Source organism: Vitis riparia, chromosome 8, assembly GCF_004353265.1.
Source record: "Vitis riparia cultivar Riparia Gloire de Montpellier isolate 1030 chromosome 8, EGFV_Vit.rip_1.0, whole genome shotgun sequence".
Classification (NCBI taxonomy): domain Eukaryota; kingdom Viridiplantae; phylum Streptophyta; class Magnoliopsida; order Vitales; family Vitaceae; genus Vitis; species Vitis riparia.
The window spans coordinates 16,557,920-16,577,551 of record NC_048438.1 but is presented as its reverse complement, the minus strand read 5'-3'; the positions used below and the strand labels follow the sequence as shown (position 1 = coordinate 16,577,551).

Genomic DNA, 19,632 nt, shown 5'->3' with positions numbered 1-19,632 from the left:
TAAGTATTTTTTCTTGTAAAAATTTTAATAACCTTACCAGCGATGAAACATATGGTTTAATTCGATGCAAAATGAATAATCTTATCAGGAATTGACATATTGTAAATCATCTTGAATAAAAATGGGTGCCTTCAAAAATACGGACACATGTGGTACATGACAATCATCAACTCGTGCCATAAGGTGTTGGGTTAAGTTTCGCAACAAGTGCACCCCTAGTATTTAGTTGTCACCTTTGAGTTTGGAATCCTAAACAAATTGAGTCGAAGAAAGGTGAGGATGATGTCAAGTCATCATGCCTCTTATGTCTTGAGCTAGCTATGAGAAAAAGTATCCATAATTGAAAATTTGATAATAAGTTGATTTTTTTATTATGTTTTATATTTTTTGTTTTAATTTTTATTAATAAATAAAATTTTACTTTATTTATTATTTTTGTTTTTTTTTTTTATGGTAGTAGTACTTATAATTTTTATTAATAAAAATAAAAATATATTATGTATTATTTTTTCCAATAGCGTCATGGCATGTTGTATGTATTCACTACTAAAAATAAAACTGCAACCAATACTAGCTGCTGTGACCGCGTGAGTGGACAAAAAAGGTTAAAAAACTTTGGGCGAACCTCCCGTTGCCTAAAAGTGGGAATGGCGTCGTTTGTTCTTTTAAGTTACTTTCCCTTCGCCGCGGATTATTCGAGACGCGCCCAAGGGAGGTTGAGGTAAAAAACCTTGCCTCGGTTTTACAGGCTGTTCTCGTTGTTGCTCACACGGAGCGCGTGAATTGACCTCAAACCCCAAGCCCTCCTCTCTTCTTCTCAGGGGAAGCCCAGTCCCCAAGGACAAAACCGTAATTACACCTAGCCTCACACGCTGATCTCCTTGTTCCCTTGTTTTTCAAAAATCCAGATCTACGAATCCCTCTCTTTTGAGTCCGTACAACCATCATCGTCGAGAAAGAAACCCTAATCTCTCTAATTCGAGGGCTTCAACGATGGGGGATTTCAATCTGGCCCTAGTGATCGTGGCCATAGTGGTGTGCGTTCTCGTCTTCCTCTTCAACATCTACCTTCTCGTGAATTACCAGCATCCCGACGATGCAAACCAGGCTTATTTTCCCAAATTCGTTGTCGTTTTGGGGCTCTCCATTGCCTCCATTTCAATCCTCATGCTTCCCGCCGACGTTGCCAATCGGCAAGCCTGTCGGCATGCGATATATAATGGCGCATGTAACTTTACCCTGCCGATGAGGGATCTGTGGCTCGCCATTTACATTGTTGATGCTGTACTCGTATTCTTTGTTATTCCCTTCGCCATGTTCTACTACGAAGGAGACCAGGACAAGTCGGTACTTTAGGTTTTCTATTAATATTGTTGAGATTTCGTATTTCTCCTTTTGTTAGAGTTGATTGGTTGCTGCGAGACTGAAGGAAAATAAAAGAAAAACGAATTTAAAATCCAATCCTTATTTTTTCCACTTCTTGATTCTTAAAGGCTTAATGAATTTTGGGTTTTCTTGTTACTAAAAGACGCTGATGAAAAATGCAAGACCTTAGTTTCATCTTATTTTCTTCAGTTTTCTCGGAACCGAATTTACTTTTGTTTTGGTCATTTTTCTATTTCATATTTACTTATTTATTATTTTTTGAAAAGTACTGGGTTTTGTTTGCAGGAGCGTTGGCAAGCGGATAAAAAGTGCCTTATTATGGGTCATCACTACAGCCATCGTCTGTGCTCTTGTGCTTGGCATTCTATATGGTTAGTTGTTATGTTTATATTCAATTTTATGAGAAGTTTTCTCCAGGGCTTCGCTTTGACTGTGCTGAATGGCAGTCTATATTGACCAGGGCTATGATTTATATTCATTGCGTTTAACTAACAGTTAGAGAGGACTTACATGTTTCATGATCTCACGAGCACGAGCATCAGCAGAGTTGTTGTTTACAACCGTGTGTTTAGTAGGAAAGAACAGGTGTTTGGTTTTGTAGCTTCTTCATATTTTTAGATGTTGAAAGTTTTATCCCAACTGTTCGAGTTCAGTTGCTGTTATCATGTTCAGCTGTTTTTGCCTGCTTATAGTTTCATTGTATGTCTTAGTTGCTATTTAATAGTTTTTTCCATGCATCCTTTTGGTTTTCTGTGTTTTCTTTGAGATGATTAGGTGACATATTTTACCACTCATTGCAACCTTGAAAATAATTCCTTTACATTGTCCAATTCCAAATCATTGCAAAGTCTAGAAAAATAAGGGTTCCAGTGACCCCTCTCACTTATTTGATTCCATAAATCTGCTATCCCAGCCTTTATTGAAATGGCTAAAGCATATAAAGAAAGGAAGAAAACATACAAAGGCTTATTTCTATATCATTTTTCCTTCCAAAACTTTACTCTCCTCTCATTACCCACCATAAAGGAAGATCTTCTATGGAAAGTGTTCCAATCATTCCTCATAGATTTACATAACCCAATCCCATATCCATCTCTCGCTTCATGGGACTACTAAGCTCCCTCTTCCTTCCCATATTTGCCACTAAAGATTTGTTTCCAAAATGCTCCTTTTTTAGTTGCATATCGTCAACTCCATTTGCACAAAAGCACTTTATTCAAGGAAGAAAGACATCAATACCAACATCCCCCCTCCCAAAAGAAAAAAAAAAAGAAAAAAAAAATTCTTCTCCATACACGTCATCAATCACTTTACAAGATGCATCTTTTTCTCCAACGCCCAACTCCTTAGAGGAATTCAGTTTTAAAATTTCTCCAGCCTCAATTTGACTCTCCTCAAAATACCAAATAAAGTTAGAAGGTATATGGAAAGACTAGATAATGTACTCTTGTCAATTTAAGTCTATCCCACTTTAGAGATATATTGCCTTTTCCACACTAAGACCAAGAGCATTTTGCGAAACTTTTCTTCCTCCCTATTCTAGACTACCAGTGTTTTAAAAGGAGCATCCAAAGGGATGACCTAGGTGAGTAGACGGAAGCTCTTCTCTTTTGCATCATAGCTCAGAGACCAACTCCTCAACATGGACCACCGTACCAATAGGAATCAATTTGCTCTTATCTAAGTTTGTTTTTAGGTCAACAAAACTTCAAACCATATTAGTAATGAACTTAAATGGACCATTGGTCTTGGGAAGCTTCACAAAAATGAGAGTGTCATTTACAAACAACAAATGGAACACCTCCTCCCCCCAACCTCTCAACCTAACTCTCATAAGGGGTATCCACCCTCCCTAGCCCTTTTGTGAGAACAACTAAGGGCCTCCATTGCTACCACAAATAAATAGGGAGAGGGTCCCCTTGCTTCAAGGCCCTGGGAGCTTTGGAAGGAACCAAATAGGATACCATTAACAGTCACACAAAACTTTGAAGAAGGTATTAAACATTTAATCCATCCTATCCATTTCTAGCTAAAATTCATATTTTTAAGAACTCAGATTAAGAAATTCGAGTTGACATAATTATACGCCTTTCAATGTCTAACTTACACAATACTTTACAAGCATTGCTCTTCAACATAGAATCCATGTCCTCATTTGCTATCAGCACCATAAATTAAGAATTTCTCAATCCTCTACAAAACATTCTAGGAGTTGGAGATCACCTTACCCATTGCCTTCTTTAGTCTCTATGCCGAAACTTTAGCTAGGATTTTATACAAACTGCCCACCAGCCTCCATAATTTTTACTACTAGGCGATAAAGGCCTCTATATGAAAGGAAAAACATCTATAATTTAGGAATGGAGCACCCCGGAAAATTCCTAGTTGAGAAAAAGTGGACCACAAGGCATACCCAAAAATGGATGACAAGCAATTTAGCTACCCTTTGGAATGTTGCAAGATGCTTTGCATGTGGCTGAGTAGTGTTTATTACATACTTCTATTGCAGTTTAACAAATTGCTAATATTCTAGATATTGGTTGTTGGTGAGCATATTAACCGATTTGTGATAATATTTTGCATATATATATATGGGTGTGTGTGTGTGTGTGTGTGTGTGTTTGTAGACATAGATACATATCACTCACTTCATCATTGGTTTCGATCTAAACCATTGTGTCCCCCCTTGAGTTCCTTCTCAATTTCTGTCTTTTTTTCTCTTTCTTGGTTCATAGAGGTTACGAAAAGAATCTTTTAACTTGATTTATAGGCTGAAAACAAGATTGGCAGTTGAAACTTTGTGTTGATGCTATCGGACTTACAAAGTTACAAGTAATGTTAAATTTATACTGCAATAGCTCCTTCTTTGATTGTTATTTTTCTTTTTCTTGTTTTTTATACCTTTTCTTTTTTGGAGTTCAAGCAGGCTAGATTTGGAATACATGGATGGCTTAGTCTTTTATTATAATTTTAGGTTCTTGTCAAGAATTTTGTTTATAACCAAAGAAATGTAAACAATAAACCTCTTGCTTTTGTTTTGCCCCATAGCAAGAATGTTACGGAACCTGATCTACTCCTTTTTTGGAGTGAAGTGGGCTTTGCATTCCTCAATTAGGAGTTTGTTTGGTTGATATGACTCTTTTGTGGGTAAAAAACGAAAGAAAGAATAGAGGGTAGTTCCTTTGTGCTCGTTGTGGTCTATTTGGAAGGAAAGAAACAAAAGAGCTTTTAATGAAGTTGAACAATCCGACCAAGCTATGAAATCTGTTTTTATGTATGCTTTTGTGTATTGGGGTAGAGTGTATATGGAGGACCTCATGTTGTCTATGATAGATTTTGTAGATTAGTTGAGCTCCAAGTAAGGAAAAGGGTTTGTTGCTCCTTACTTTTTCACCTTTACTGGGCTTTGGTTGTATTCTTCGTGCGTACTTGCTATGCCTCATTTTAGGCGCTTTTAATACATGCCCTCTTTTTGCCTATCAAAAGAAAAACCAAAGAAATGTAAAAAGTTAAATAGTCAATATTATTTCTTGCTAAGAGTGACATGAAAACTAGCGATGACAAAAAACCCATTAAGGTGGGGACATGGGGTAATAATCAAGGTCGGGGTCAGGGAAAACTTTAAAAACTCGAATTGGAGATGGGAACCCTATTCCTTGCCCCACCTTTCTCTCGTCGTCACCCCACTTTGATATATATATATATATATATATATAAATTTATAAACTAAATGTAAAATTTTGAAATTAAGAAAAAAAAAAAACGAGGATTCCTTATCCTTGCCCTCCTAGTTTAAGATGGAGAATAGGGTTGGGATAACAAATAAATTTACAAGTGAGAACAAGGATAGGAATGGGGGAGCCTTTCCTAAGATCGACCTTGACCCCGCCTTGTTTACATCCATAATGAAAACTAATATATAATGTGACAAGGTTTTTTTATTTTTAATTAGAAACAAACACATTTTCATTAAAAATGAAGATTCAAGAGAAGGATGAGAAATCCTTCCCTATAATACAAAACTTGATAAAAAATAGAGAAAAAAATAATCCTCCCCAAAATACATCAGAACAACTCAACAATGCAATTTTAACCCTTTGGATCTATACATTGATATCCAATCAAGTTGAATTATGTTGAGAGGAACACTCTAGAAAGGTGTAGTGGTAGAAGCTCAAAAAGAGGAATAGAAATAGAGTAGATCCCATATCATTTCGGTAGACTTCCACTTGTCCTCAAAGATCTTTGTGTTTTTTTCCTTCCAAATTATCCAAATCAATGAAAGACAAACAATTTTTCGTGGCACTTTGCCTATAAAAGTGTCCCTATACCCCTAAAAGAAATAATCAACATGTCATTAACACTTCTAGGAGGAACCCAAGCCAAATTGTCTAGTTTGAATAGTTTGTACCATAACTCTAAAGTTGTTGGGTAGCATGAAAAATGGTCATCTATTGATTCTCCACTACCCATACATAAAGAGCAAACATTTGGGTTAAGCGCTTTGAAAGACCTTTTCATTTGAAGTAAGTTTTTTTTTGATAGACAAAGAGAACCATTAGATTAAAAAAACGCCAGAAAACAGGGGGCGCTCCCTAAGTACACAGGCTGTATACAAAGAAGGCCCAAAAAAAGGCAACAAGAGAAAAATAAAGTCTAATAAGGATTAGCTAAACAACAACCCTATCACTCAACAAAATCCGAAAAGAGAGATAGTCCAAGTCCAAGTCCACAAATTGTTGAGACTATTCAAGCAAGGACCGAAGAAAAAGTTTCCTCAAGCTCGTATTTGTCATCTCTTCCTCTAGGAAGGTTCTTCGATTTCGCTCTCCCCAAATACACCAAAACAGACAAATAGGCACCATTTTCCAAACTACACTCCTTTTCTTCCCCATGCCTTTCATTTTCCACTCAAGAAGCAAATTTCTCACCGAATCCGGGAGCACCCACACCACCCCAAACGAAGAAAACAATAAGTTCCAAAGATCCCTTGTCTTACCACAATGAATTAGGATGTGGTTCACCGTTTCCTCATTTTCTTTGCACAGGTTGCATCTATTAGCCATAGACCAACCCCTCCTCATTAGCATATCTATAGTGGAAAATTTACCCCAAACTGCTTCCCAAGCAAAAAAAAACGAGTTCTTAAAGGGGCATACGAACCCCAAACCTCCTTTTCTGGAAATAAAGGGCTATTGTCTTCCTTCAAAGACCTATAATAAGAATTTACCTTAAACGTTCCTTTTCTCTCAATTTTCCAAACCAGAAAATCCTCCCCTTCTTGCACCCTTACTGCAGAAATGTAACCCAAAAAGCGGTTCACCTCCTCTAACTCCCAATCTTGAAAGGGTCTTCTAAAGTGCACCTCCCAAGCCCCACCTCCACCTTCTTGTCTTCCCCACAGATCAGCCACTATTGCAGAATTATTAGCTGCAATTCTAAACAGCAAAGGGAAGAGATCCTTTAGCTTAGAATCTCCTCCCCACATGTCCCACCAAAATCTAGTTCGTCTCCCATTTCCAATATGAATCTTAGTTCTGAGAAAGAATTCCTCCCAACCCTTCCTAATGTCTTTCCAAAGGCCCCGTCCCATAAGACTCTCTCACCTCTCTAGTGGTCCACCCACCTTGTACCTCCCCAAATTTACCAACAATGACTCTTCTCCAAAAACTCTCCCTTTCTATAGGAAATCTCCATAGCCATTTTCCGAGCAAAGCATGATTGAAATCCTTCAAGTACCTTAACCCTAACCCTCCATGCCTCTTATCTTTACAAATAACCTCCCATCTCACCAAATGGATCTTCCTTCTTTCCTCCATATCTCCCCACAAGAACTCCCTTTGAATTTTTTCCAATCTGAGTCTCACTTTCCTTGGGATAACAAAAAGAGACATGAAGTAGATAGGAAGATTTGAGAGTGTACTCTTTATGAGGGTAAGACGACATCCCTTAGAGAGATATTGTTTTTTCCACATAACCAACTTTCTCTTGAATCTTTCTTCTACCCCATCCCAAACTCTACACGACTTGTGGGTTGCTCCAAGAGGTAGGCCTAGATAATTCGTAGGGAGATTCCCCACTTTACACCTGAAAACTGCAGCAGCTCTATCCACCTCTTCCACTCCCCCAATTGGAATAATTTCGCTTTTCTGCAAATTAATTTTTAGACCTGAAACTACTTCAAAGCAGATAACAACCCACTTCCAAAAAATCAGCTGATCCCTATCATCCTCACAAAAAAGGAGAGTATTATCAGCAAACAATAGGTGGGAGACTGACACCCCTTCTCCCCGTCTTCCCGATGCCTTGAAGCCCTTAATAAAACCATTCTCTTCAGCTCTTGAAATTAAACTACTGAGCGCTTCCATGATCAACACAAACAAGTAAGGTGAGAGTGGATCACCTTGCCTTAGGCCCTTAAACGTTGAGAAGAAATCTGTGGGAGTACCATTCACTAACACTGCCATTCTCACAGTCGATATGCAACAAAAAATCCATTTACGCCATTTTGGACCAAAACCCATCTTCTCCAAGACTGACATGAGGAACCTCCAGTTTACGTGGCCATAAGCCTTCTCAATGTCCAATTTGCACACTAAGCCTGTCCCAACACTTCTCTTCCTTGAGTCTATCGCCTCATTAGCCACCAAAACAGCTTCCAAAATCTGCCTCCCTTCTACAAAAGCATTCTGACTATTCGAAACCAATTTTCCCATTACTCCTTTCAATCTATTTGCTAGAACTTTAGCAATAATTTTATAAAGACTCCCCACTAGACTGATTGGTCTATAATCCTGCACATCACTAGCCCCCTCTTTCTTCGGGATCAACACTAAGAAGGTTGCATTATGGCTTCGAAAGATCACATTCTGCGAGTGGAGCTCCTCAAAGACCCGCATCACTTCCCCCCCAACAACAGGCCAGCAGGTCTTCCAGAAAGCCAGCATAAAGCTATCCGCCCCTGGCGCCTTGTCTCCCCCCAGATCAGAGAGAGCTCTGAGCACCTCCTCGATCGAGAATTGCCTCTCCAAAATATCATTATCCAAGGAATCAAGAGTATTAAATAGACTAGACTCCACTTCTGGTCTTCTCACTATGGGGTCCTCAAACATAGACTTAAAGTAAGACCCAATTCCTTTTTTAAGCTCCTCCTCTTTACTCAGCCTAATACCCCTAACTGTTAGGCTACTGATAAAGTTTCCCCTTCTCCTAGCATTAGCCATCCGATGGAAAAACTTGGTGTTGCTATCTCCCTCATTCAGCCAAAGGGCCCTTGACTTCTGCCTCCAAGAGATTTCTTCGAGGATGGCACAATGATTAAATTCGTCTCTGGCTGCCCCTTGACTCCTCCTATCTTCCTTAGAGAGAGAGCCACGACTTTCTAAATTGTCCCAATATTTTAACTTCTCCCAGGCTGCATTCTTCTTAACTGAAACATCGCCAAGGGATTCTTTATTCCACAACTTCAGGTCGTGTTTCAAAGCCGGAAGCTTCTTCGCTATCACAAAGCTTGGACTCCCCCTAAAAATGTAAGACTGCCACCATTCTTTAACCTTATCCATAAATCCTTCCACCCTTAGCCACATGTTCTCAAACCTAAACGAGCTTTTACCTTTTCTCACCCCACCACAGTCCAACAGAATTGGACAATGGTCAGAAACAGGTCTAGTCAGAAGACATTGCATTGCCCCGGTCACTTGTTCCTCCCAGTCTCCTGAGAACAGAAAACGATCTAACCGAGCCTTAAGGGCCCCTCCTTCCCCTCCTATCCAAGTGAAAGCTCCATCCCCCAGAGGTGGGTCAACTAGTTCAAACTCTTCGATAAAGCTTGAAAACCCTCTCATCGCAGTTGACATCTGCCTTCCATTGCTCGTTTCAGTTGGGAACCGCACTACATTAAAATCCCCTGCTATGCACCAGGGATCATTCCACAACCCCTTGATTGCGGCTAACTCCTCCCACAACTCCCTCCTCTCCCTTCCTTTGCTCGGACCATATAACCCAAAGAAAACCCACACAAAGCCCTCTTCACAATTTCTAAAACGACAAGAGATAGAAAAAGACCCCACTTCGACCTCCAACCCTTCCAAAACTCTTTTATCCCACATTACAAGCACCCCACCTGCAGCACCCCTAGCATCTAAAGACACCCAACCTAAATTCCTCCCAATTCCCACACTCTTGACAACCCTATCAGACATTTCCTTCATCTTTGTCTCCTGAAGACAAACCAGATCTGGCTTGTGTTTTCTCACCATCGACTTGATGACCATCCTTTTATCTGGGTCATGCATGCCTCTAACATTCCAGGACAGTACTCTAAGCTTCATAAGGAACCACGGTCATTTGCCTTCCCAACTCCCCTTTCTCTGTCTCTCTTCCAGCCACTCCATCATAGTTAATGGTGCTGACAAGCTTCTTCAACTCTCTTTCCTTCCTTGAACCCGACAATGTGCTTCTTTTTTTCTCATTAGACTTTCTAATGAAGCATCTCCTATTCTCAATCTCCTTGAGAATTCTTAAAATATCCTCCTCAAAACCTTCAATCGAGACCCCCACCGACTTGCAGAAGCCTAGGAATTTCTTATTTATCCAAGGGGATTTGTCGTTTTCCTTTTCTCCTACTCCAATAATCTGAAGATGTGGCGTTTGGACCTCACCTTCTCGAGACCGAAGGGATACCGCCCCTATCCCTCCCTCTTGGCAACTGGCCCCTTCATTACCTGGCAGAGAGAAGGAACGTCCATCCTTGAGAACCATGCAAAGCGGCAGTTCAGTCTCCAGGGGGTCTTCAGTCGTCTCCTCAAGCTGCCTTGACTGCGATATCCCCATGGAATCCCCCATCCCGGGAAGAGAAGGAGGAGAAGAAGAAGGGCCAGACGATTCCCCTGAGACCCCCCCAAGAATAGTCGAGGTGGGGTACATACCTGATGTATAGCTCTTCCACGGCGGGGCGTTTCGATCTTGACCCAGCGCCGGCGCCTCCTGCATCGAGAAATCCCTGGTACACCTTGGCGTCGGGAGCTCCTCCTTGTTCTCCCCAGCAGCAGAGGAAGGGAGCCCTAGGACTGATACATGGGCTGACCCCTTTATAACTTCTTTTGATCTATTGGGCCTAGTTGACCCAGCCCATCTCCCCTCCTTTTTAAAGCAGCCCATACCCATTCTCTTAAAAAGACTTTTGGCCCTGTGGGTACTGGGCTCCCAATAACTATTGGGCCTAAATGACCCAGCCCATCTCCCCTCCCTTTTAAGGCGACCCAAAACCTTCTTATGGCCTTTAACCAAGCAAATGCCTTAACCTTTGATGGAGTTTTTGATTTCCATATGAAAATTGCAGGAGGGAAGAGAACATGGGATGATTGATTAGATGAAGCTAAGAAGAAAGATTTGACAAAAAATAAGTTGGAGGGTGATGAGGACTAGATGCTTACATTTGGGGAAGATAGTGATAGGTTGACATGATTGAAATAAGCATCAAAATTTCAAGATCCGTTATCTTTGAATTAGTAAGGTTTCGTTGAAAGTAAAGGTTCCAAGATGAAGGGGAAGAAAGTTAAGGATAAATGAAACAAGGGCGGTTTCAGCTGATGTGACTCTATACAGGAATCAAGAAGCCAAAGGTTGTTCCGCTCACTAGAAGTCTTCTCAAAAAATGGATCTCTGTCTCATTACCCAACCAAAAATCAATTGTGAATAGAAAAATCTTGAAACACTTGAGCAATGGTCTTCCAAGGGCAATGACGCAACCACCTAACTAAAATGTTTGTGTCCTAACTGTTTGGATGTGTTTCATAGATGCTTAAGAGAACCTTGTGTCATAGAGTGGCACTCTCCCTAGGAGACCTCCACAACCACTTCCCTAAGAGGCCTTATTCCTCAAAGAAATGCTCCTAAACCCTAACCCTTCTTCTACCTTTGGTTTACATAGTTGGATCCAACTAATGAGATGGTCTTTCTTTCCTCCCTATACCCCCACCAAGGGAAATTCCTTTGCATTTTCTCAATTTTTGTCATCATTAAGGATGGAATCTTGTACATTGAAAGGAGATAACTAGGAATGTGAGACAAACAAGACTAAATCAAAGTTATTCTTCCACCTAAGGACAAAAATGCTTTTTTCCACTCATCCAACCTCCTTGAAATTCTATTTATGACTAGGTCCCACAAGACTCTAACATGAGGATTCCCCCTTAAAGGAAGACCTAAATAGGTTAAAAGGCAATATGAAACTTTACATTTTACCGATGAAGCCAATGTAATGGTCTGATCCTGTCTCATTAATTCCTGACAATGTGCTCTTGTCTAGATCGATCTTAGGTCCTGAAATGCCCCTCAAAATCAGCAAGATAAGCTTAAGATTATGCAACTCTTCCACTTTGGCATTAGCAAGGAAGATAGTGTCATCTGCAAACTGCAAATAAGTTATTCATTCAGCAACTAGCATCTAGGCAATGCGTACTGGTGTAATGAAGTTCAGGAAAAAAGATTAAATTTAGAAATAAATCAGGGTCAGGTCATGTTATCCTTGTTGTTTGAGGATGTAAAATCAACACATCAACTTATGCCTTTGTAAATGTTTTATTTGTTAATTCATATTGCTCTAGTTACTATAGGAAGCGTCACTTTGCTAGGTTAGATCATGATATCCTTATTGTTTGAGGATGTAAATTCAACACATCAGCATATGTAGTTTTAAAAGAATTATTGGATCACCCACTTTTATGCCTTTGTAAATGTTTTGTTCGTTAATTCATATTGCTCTAGTTACAATAGAAAGTGTCACTTTGCTAGGTGAGGTCATGATATCCTTAATGTTTGAGGACGTAAATTCAACACATCAATATATGTGGTTTTAAAAGAATTATTGGATCACCTATTTTTATGCCTTTATAAATGTTTTGTTTGTTAATTTGTACTTCTCTAGTTACAATAGAAAGTGTCCCTTTGCTAGATCTTTGTTTTATTAAGTGTTTTAATTTTGATTATTTGCTTTGTGTCGGTCAGTGACAATAACATCGTCTACTTGTGTGGATCACCTTGAACCTTTTCTCACTGAATTTTTTACTTGGTGATCAGGGCTAGTCGGAAAGGTGGACTTCACTATTAGGCACCTCTCTTCATCCACAACTTCCTTTCCAACGTCATGGGAATTTTCCAGTAGCCAACAATGTATTGGAAGTGGCACACACCAGGTTCTATTTCCATTCATTTGATTATCTCTGAAGTTCCATTGTTGCAGGAGATAATACTTTCTGTACCTCGTTCTTATTTCCCTTTTGAGATTATCTCTTGCCATATTTTTGGTCATCACAAATATAAATATCCTTATCCTGTGCCTTTGCTTCTCTTTTTTCAGTGCTCTGCTTATTCTGCAAGTGCTTCATCTGAGAAAACATGGACAATGCGCACTACTTTTCCAGAATATGTTGTTGCTCTTGCTACCATTGTCGGATCTGTACTTTTCTCTGTATGTTCATTCTTGCAAACCCTTAATCCTTTATTTAATGTTCTGAGTTACTCTTGTTACACTTACCTTAAATGTAGATACAATTTTAAATGTGGTATTCTGCTTCTTTTGGAATTGTATTAAGGAAAAAAGAATCCTCTACTGGGAGGTGAGTAGTGACATTGAATTGTGTGAGATAGGATAAAATTGGAAAGTTATCTTTTAGATCTGGATTTTTTTTTCTTTTTATAAAAGTATTTTATTCACTACTTTTCCATTTGATGTTCTATCCAGATATTTGGAGGGGTTGGTATTGCTTGTTTGCCATTGGGACTTATATTTTCATTCATTCGGCGTCCCAAGGCTGTTATCACACGTTCACAGTATATTAAGGTGCTGCTTTTTTTCTTTTTAATAGTGCATCGTGTATCCATTTGAAATTATCTAAATATTTTTGGTTATGTGATGATGGATATTTGTATGTTTCAATCACTTATGGATGGTTGTCATTGATATCCTGTAGGAAGCCACTGAACTAGGTAAAAAGGCAAGAGACTTGAAGAAAGCGGCTGATGCGCTCCATCAGGAAGAAAGAAGTGGTTCCAAGGGTAGAAAGTGGCGTAAAAATGTGAAGGCAGTAGAGAAGGTATATTTTACCTTTGATTACTTTTGTCTAAAGTTCAGATCACATTCAGTCATCAGTTTGGTTAAATGCGTAAAGTTTGTTTCTCATTCGAGTATCAGTTTTTCTTCTTTTATTCGTCTTCAATTTCAAAGATTCTAAGATGGGATTTCTTGAGTATGAGTGCTTAGGCTTCTATAAGCTCTCTAATGCAGAACTTTGTTATTTGGAAAATACAATATCGTAAACCATTGATAAATTTGTTAGATTATGATAATCAAATACAATACACCTCATTTATTTGGTGGATTTCACCCACCTGAAAAATAAAGAAAATTTTTTGATGGTGCAATTTATTTATTTATATGTTTTAATTTGAGTAGCTATCCAAATTAGATATCATATAATTGTGATGGTTTTTCTTACTAAAAATCTTTTAAGAAGTCTATTTCTGGTGGTCATTTGCCTTTAAATTTATACCTCATATCAGGTTAGGGTCCTTGAGAAACCAAAGACTTAAATGCAGTTTATGTCCTTGAAAGATGTCAGCTCCTCATTCCACCTTTGTTTCTTATCCCAAAAACTTTAATATTTTTGTGCTACTTAAGGCTCTTGAATTGCTGCATATCTATCAATTCCCTGCTCGATTTTTTCAGGTTTTTCCTTGTAGGAAAACTCATGATTCTTAGTTAATTTGGTTTTACTGTTCTTCGTTGTTAAAGCCCTTTAATATTATTGCTTCTCTTGTCTAATGGGTTACACCTGAAATTCTTATACGGGTGTGTGGCTGGGGAAGGGGGTGAGAACTGATTCTTTACTGAAAAATTGGTGGTTCACTTTTTGTTCTGTTTCTCTCTCTCTAGGAGAAAGAACTTATATTGTATTTTTACTTAAAATTTGGTGGTTCACTTTTTGTCTCTCTCTCTCTCTCTAGGAGAAAGAACTTATATTGTATTTTTACTTAAGATTTGGTGGTTCGTTGTTGTTCTCTCCCTTGCCTTCTTCATCTTTGGTGGGGGGAGTGCTTATATATATTTTTACTAAAAACTTGATGTTTCATGGCTGATCCTTTGTTTCCTTTTTTGATTATGGGAACTTATTTCGTGCTTCTTAATTTTTCAGGAGTTGCTTCAGTTGGAAGATGATGTAAAGGCTTTAGAAGAGATGTACCCGCAGGGAGAAAAGGTGGATCCTGAGATACATTTCTGATTATATCAAATAAACTCTCTTTTGATATTTCAACCTCTTCTACTAATTTCCCTGCCTAATTCTTTCAGGCTGAGACTACATGGGCTTTGACCGTCCTTGGCTACTTGGCAAAACTTGTGTTGGGTATTTTAGGGTGAGTGTAGTTGTTGATATTTCACATGAAAACTTAAAAAGTAATCCTCAAAGTTGGTTTTTACAATAGTTGTTCACAATTATTCATTTTCTATTCAATTTTACTTCACAAACTAGTGTTTATCCATGGGGACAGTACTATATATAAATGACATTTAGAAGACCAGATTCCTGAAAAACTATGAGAAAACAGCATGTGGTTAGATTGTTAGAAGCAACAATACGTAAAGAAAAAAAAGTTACTTATAATAAAACTGAAAATTTAAAACTGAAAAACTCTCATAGAAACTTATGAGGAGAGGTGGAGTATGGTAAATATGTGCTGCCTTTGCACTGAAGATAATGAGTCAACTGATCACTTCCACATTCAGTTAGAGATGCTTTCATTGTACATGGTTTCATTGGTTCCTCACTGCTTATTTAGGAATGTTCTCTTAAGTTGGCATGGTGATGTTGGGGGAACTAAGGGCTAACCATTATGGAGGTTGATTCCTTTGTCTCTTTTGGACCACTTGGAAAGAGCATAGTAAGGGAACCTTTGAAGTAAGGAGCAATCAAGCTTGGTGATGAAAGATGTACTTCTTAAGACCTTATTTATGTGGGTGAGTGGGGATTTGGCTGCATGATGTTTGTAGTTTTTGGACTTTTTGGATGGTATGGAGATTGGTTATCTTGGTAGTGATTTTGTTTTTTATTTGGTACATTTGTATACATTGTGTTTAAGCAATAAGTTGGTTTGGATGACAAGGAAGAATTGTAGTTCCTCTGTTAAACCTTTCTATAGCTTTTTGAATTTGAGATGTTGACGTTTTTTCATCTCCTTTGGCACCATCTAAAGTCAGTTTTTTGTTGAAGTTGTGGGGGAGGAAATCCTTACTATGGACCATCTCATGGAAAGGGGGTGGTCCTTTGCTAACCAGTGTTGTCTTTGTAAATATGATGAGGAATTGGCTAACCGTAGCTTCATTCACTATAGATTAGTTCGAAGTTTGTTGGCTTTATTGGGTCTATTTTGAAATTTCATGGGTGCTTCCGAGGCCTGTGAAAGAGTTTTGAGGTGGAACAAGTTTTATAGGAAGGAGAGGAAGGAGGTTGTGGAGACTTGCTTCATATGGTACATTTGGAAAGAATGAAGTAGAAGAAGTCCTGAGGGTAAGGAAAATCGGACATGGTGGTGAGAAGCACTTAAATACTCTGCTCTTATTGTTTACAGTTTTAACTACATATTGATGTGGGATTCATCTTTAGATTTATTGAATGTTTAGGATGGAGGTAGGGTTTGCATTTTTTACTCTCTCTTCAGCAGTGCTCTCTCTCTCTCTCTCTCTCTCTCTCTCTCTAGATATATATATATATATATACTGATAGATAACAAGGACATGTATTAAAAAAGCACCAAAGAGAGGAGGCATCCCCTATGTATGCATGTAGTATACACAAAACATCATGGCACAAACGGCCAAAGACATACAAAAAAGCCATGCTATCCACAAGGAAGACTATCTAATAAATCCATAATTGAGAGGCTTTCCATTTCCAATGAAGCATGAGAACACTCCAATTAGGGATTTAATGAAGAACGCCTTCAACCTTTGATCTGAGAAGTGACAACTCTTCTTCATTGAAAGCCCTTCGGATATGCTCTTTCCATATACACCAAAACAAGCAAAGGGGAGCCATAGGCCAAGCAACACTTCCCTTCTTATCCAGCCCCTTAAATTTCCACTTGAAGAGGAGATTTCTCATAGAAGTTGGAAACACTCAACTCAAGCCAGAGACTGCAAAGAAAAATGACCATAGCACTCGTCTTTTCACAATGAATCAAAATATAATCAATTGATTCTTCATTGTCTTGACAAGGGTTGCATCTGTTGACCGCTCTCCATCCCCTCTTCATTAAAATATCTACAATTAAAATCTTCCTCCAAACAGCTTCCCATACAAAAACACAATCTTATGTGGATGTAACTTGTGACTTACAGTTATCCTGATTTTTGAAAGATTTTATTTTGAACATGAAACTTACATTAACTTGGTAAGATTCTAGCATGGAAAGAAGCATTAGAGCCTTAAATGAGAGTTAAGATGTAGATTCACTATAATCATGAAAAGCTTCATGGCCAACAAGAAATTAGAAGATCATTTTGTTGACCTGCATTTATAAATGTAAACATAAAATTAGAGACATAAGGCTGATGGAATAATAGCAAGGTTTGTGTTTCATAAGATTTAATTTTTAGTAATTTTGAGGACTACAGATTAAACTCTGAGATAAGAAATATGCATATGCTCTTATTCTGATTGCATTTCAATTTGTGCTCTCATCTGTGTGAATGTGGCTATTTAGAGCTGCAAGTGTGTTGATGTTTGTCCATGAATGTGACTGGAAACCTTTAAGATTTGTGGTGTGATAAATGGAGGAAGCTTCTTTTGTGCGTGTGAGAGAGAGAGGGAGAGCATGTAAAAGAATGAAGGATGTTATGTAGAGTTCTCTGGATTGAATTTGTAAATAACATATTGCTAGTCATAATGGCATCACTACATTCATTTGGCTACAAAGAGAATCTTGGATATCAGTAAACTTACTGCACAGTTGAGGAATTTGAATCTCTCTTAATCAGACATACACATGTTCCCCTTTTGGCGTTTAGGCACTTCGTGTTATGTTCTTCATCTCTGCTGTGCAGTTGAGGGTTGTCTGTCTTGATGGCAACATCATGTGTTATCTTTCTGATGAATTTATTTAATGATGGTTAGAAGGAATGGAGGACTCCTAATTTCCTTTTGATTTGATTTGAGAATTTCCCTCTTTTGACCTTTTGTTTTATCATGTATCTTTGCTCTTCTTATGTACCAGAAAAAAAGTGTATGCTTTCTGTTGTAGCTCACCTACTAGTTTGGTGTGGTTTTTACTTCTTATTTACTATGTGTCTATTCTCTGAAGGACCTTTACAAGTTGCATTTCTCTTTGTTTGTTTATTAGGTTGATTGTTTCAGTGGCTTGGATTGCTCATATCGTCATATATTTGCTGATTGATCCTCCTCTATCTCCTTTCTTAAATGAGGTTTTCATCAAGCTAGATGATGTCTGGGGTACTGCTCTAGATTTTTGCTATCTCTGTTATTTTATTTCCTTTCACTAGATGATCTTATTCTGAGATGTATCTTGTACTTCTTCGTCAGGTCTTTTGGGTACTGCAGCATTTGCATTCTTCTGCTTCTACCTTCTGCTTGCGGTGATTGCAGGGGCAATGATGCTTGGACTTAGATTAGTTTTCATTACAATCCATCCCATGAAGTAATGAAAATTATTGGTGTTGCCATTTTGTTATGTTTGGTTGGTCATTGTCATCTTTTGGTGATTGCTTACTGAACCAACTTTCTTTGGCAGGTGGGGTGCCACTCTTATGAACTCCTTTCTTTTTAATGTGGGACTTATTCTCCTGTGTTCCATCAGGTTTGCATGTTTAGTCCTCTAAATTCATTAACAGATATAATTGGGTTGGGACCAGCACCACAAGGGGGGACTCTTACTGTTAATTTATGTAGAATATATTTCCAGACCTTGGTAGATGTTTATCTATAATCATTGTTGTTGGCTCCTCCTATTTCAGTGTGATTCAATTCTGTGCCACAGCATTTGGATACTATGCTCAAGCAACTGCTGCACAGGAAATATTTGGCCACACACTGGAATCTCTCAGAGGAATTAAATATTTATACAAGTCGGTAACAATTGTTCATGTCTACTGATGTCCTCTGATTGGAGATATGGTCTACTGATTTCTTTGTGTATGCCCATTGTTGAACTGCAGGTATAATGTGTTTCAAATCGCATTTATTGTTCTTGCCGGATTGACCTTCATATATTATGCGGCCTTTGTAAGTGATACTTGACTTGGTACTTCTTGTGTAGTCTGATCGTAAAGACCAATGCCAATTTTCATTATTCTTGGAACTTTCAGGGATGGAGAAGAAGAAGACCTAGTGGCAGGTTCCAGCTGTCCAGTTGAATTGTATCTTTGCCCGGGAGAGCACACACCCACCTGGAGCTTTTGTAGTTCACAGTTTTATCTTTATTCCGGAGAGAATTTCTTATTCGGATGTGTATGGCCCCCTTCTTTCCTTTTAATGTTGAGATGTCTACAGTAGGCACAAATCATCCGGATGAAATTTAGTCGCTCTAGTGTGGAAGTTTCCTCACTTCATGCATGTATTGTTCCTTGTTTGATTTATGTTATACATTTGCTTGGGCGTGTGATTGAGATATCTCGTGTAACATGGGGACTGGGTTTTGGGTTGCCCTTCAATGTAATATAATCTTTGAGAACAAGAAGTTTTATGATCAGCATTTCATTTTCATGTATTTGTGTGTTGAATGTCTTCAGTCTGCTTAGATTCTCCGATTTGGTTGATAAAAATATCAATAGTTCCACGTGAGAAGCTTGTGAAACAATTGTTAGTTCTTGTTCAAAATTTTTTTCACCACTTTGCTCTAAAAATTATGTCGTGATGCTCTTAATTCCCTGTACTGCACATTTAATGTTGAGAAGACAGATTCCAACTTTCCTCTTCCATAATTATTTAGCAGTACTGCAGTATTTAAATTGTCACTATGATAAAGCCTAAGAAAAATTCACGCTTTTATTATAAAAGTTCAAATTACATCTGGCTTGATGGGAAAAAATTGTGCAGGTTGGATGGCAATGATAGGATTTGCAGAGGTCTAAATTGTAGGACAACTTATTATGGAGGAGATTGGCTGGACTTGAAAGTTGATTGATTTAAGTTTGGGAATAGCAAGTTCGAGCAGTTACGGTTTGATGGTACATCC

At 38.4% G+C, this 19,632-nt stretch overlaps 1 protein-coding gene across 1 annotated transcript; it reads left to right on the top strand.

The window, feature by feature from the left end:
* Positions 1-705: 705 nt before the first annotated feature.
* Positions 706-19,164, top strand: LOC117920090 (LIMR family protein At5g01460). Its single transcript, XM_034837445.1, has 14 exons — positions 706-1,343; positions 1,672-1,757; positions 12,466-12,581; positions 12,746-12,856; positions 13,130-13,228; positions 13,359-13,481; positions 14,580-14,642; positions 14,735-14,799; positions 17,782-17,891; positions 17,982-18,096; positions 18,190-18,255; positions 18,413-18,523; positions 18,614-18,680; positions 18,764-19,164. The coding sequence occupies exons 1-14, from the start codon at positions 994-996 to the stop codon at positions 18,809-18,811; spliced, it is 1,530 nt and encodes a 509-aa protein (XP_034693336.1). The 5' UTR covers positions 706-993; the 3' UTR covers positions 18,812-19,164.
* The last annotated feature ends 468 nt before the right edge of the window (positions 19,165-19,632 follow it).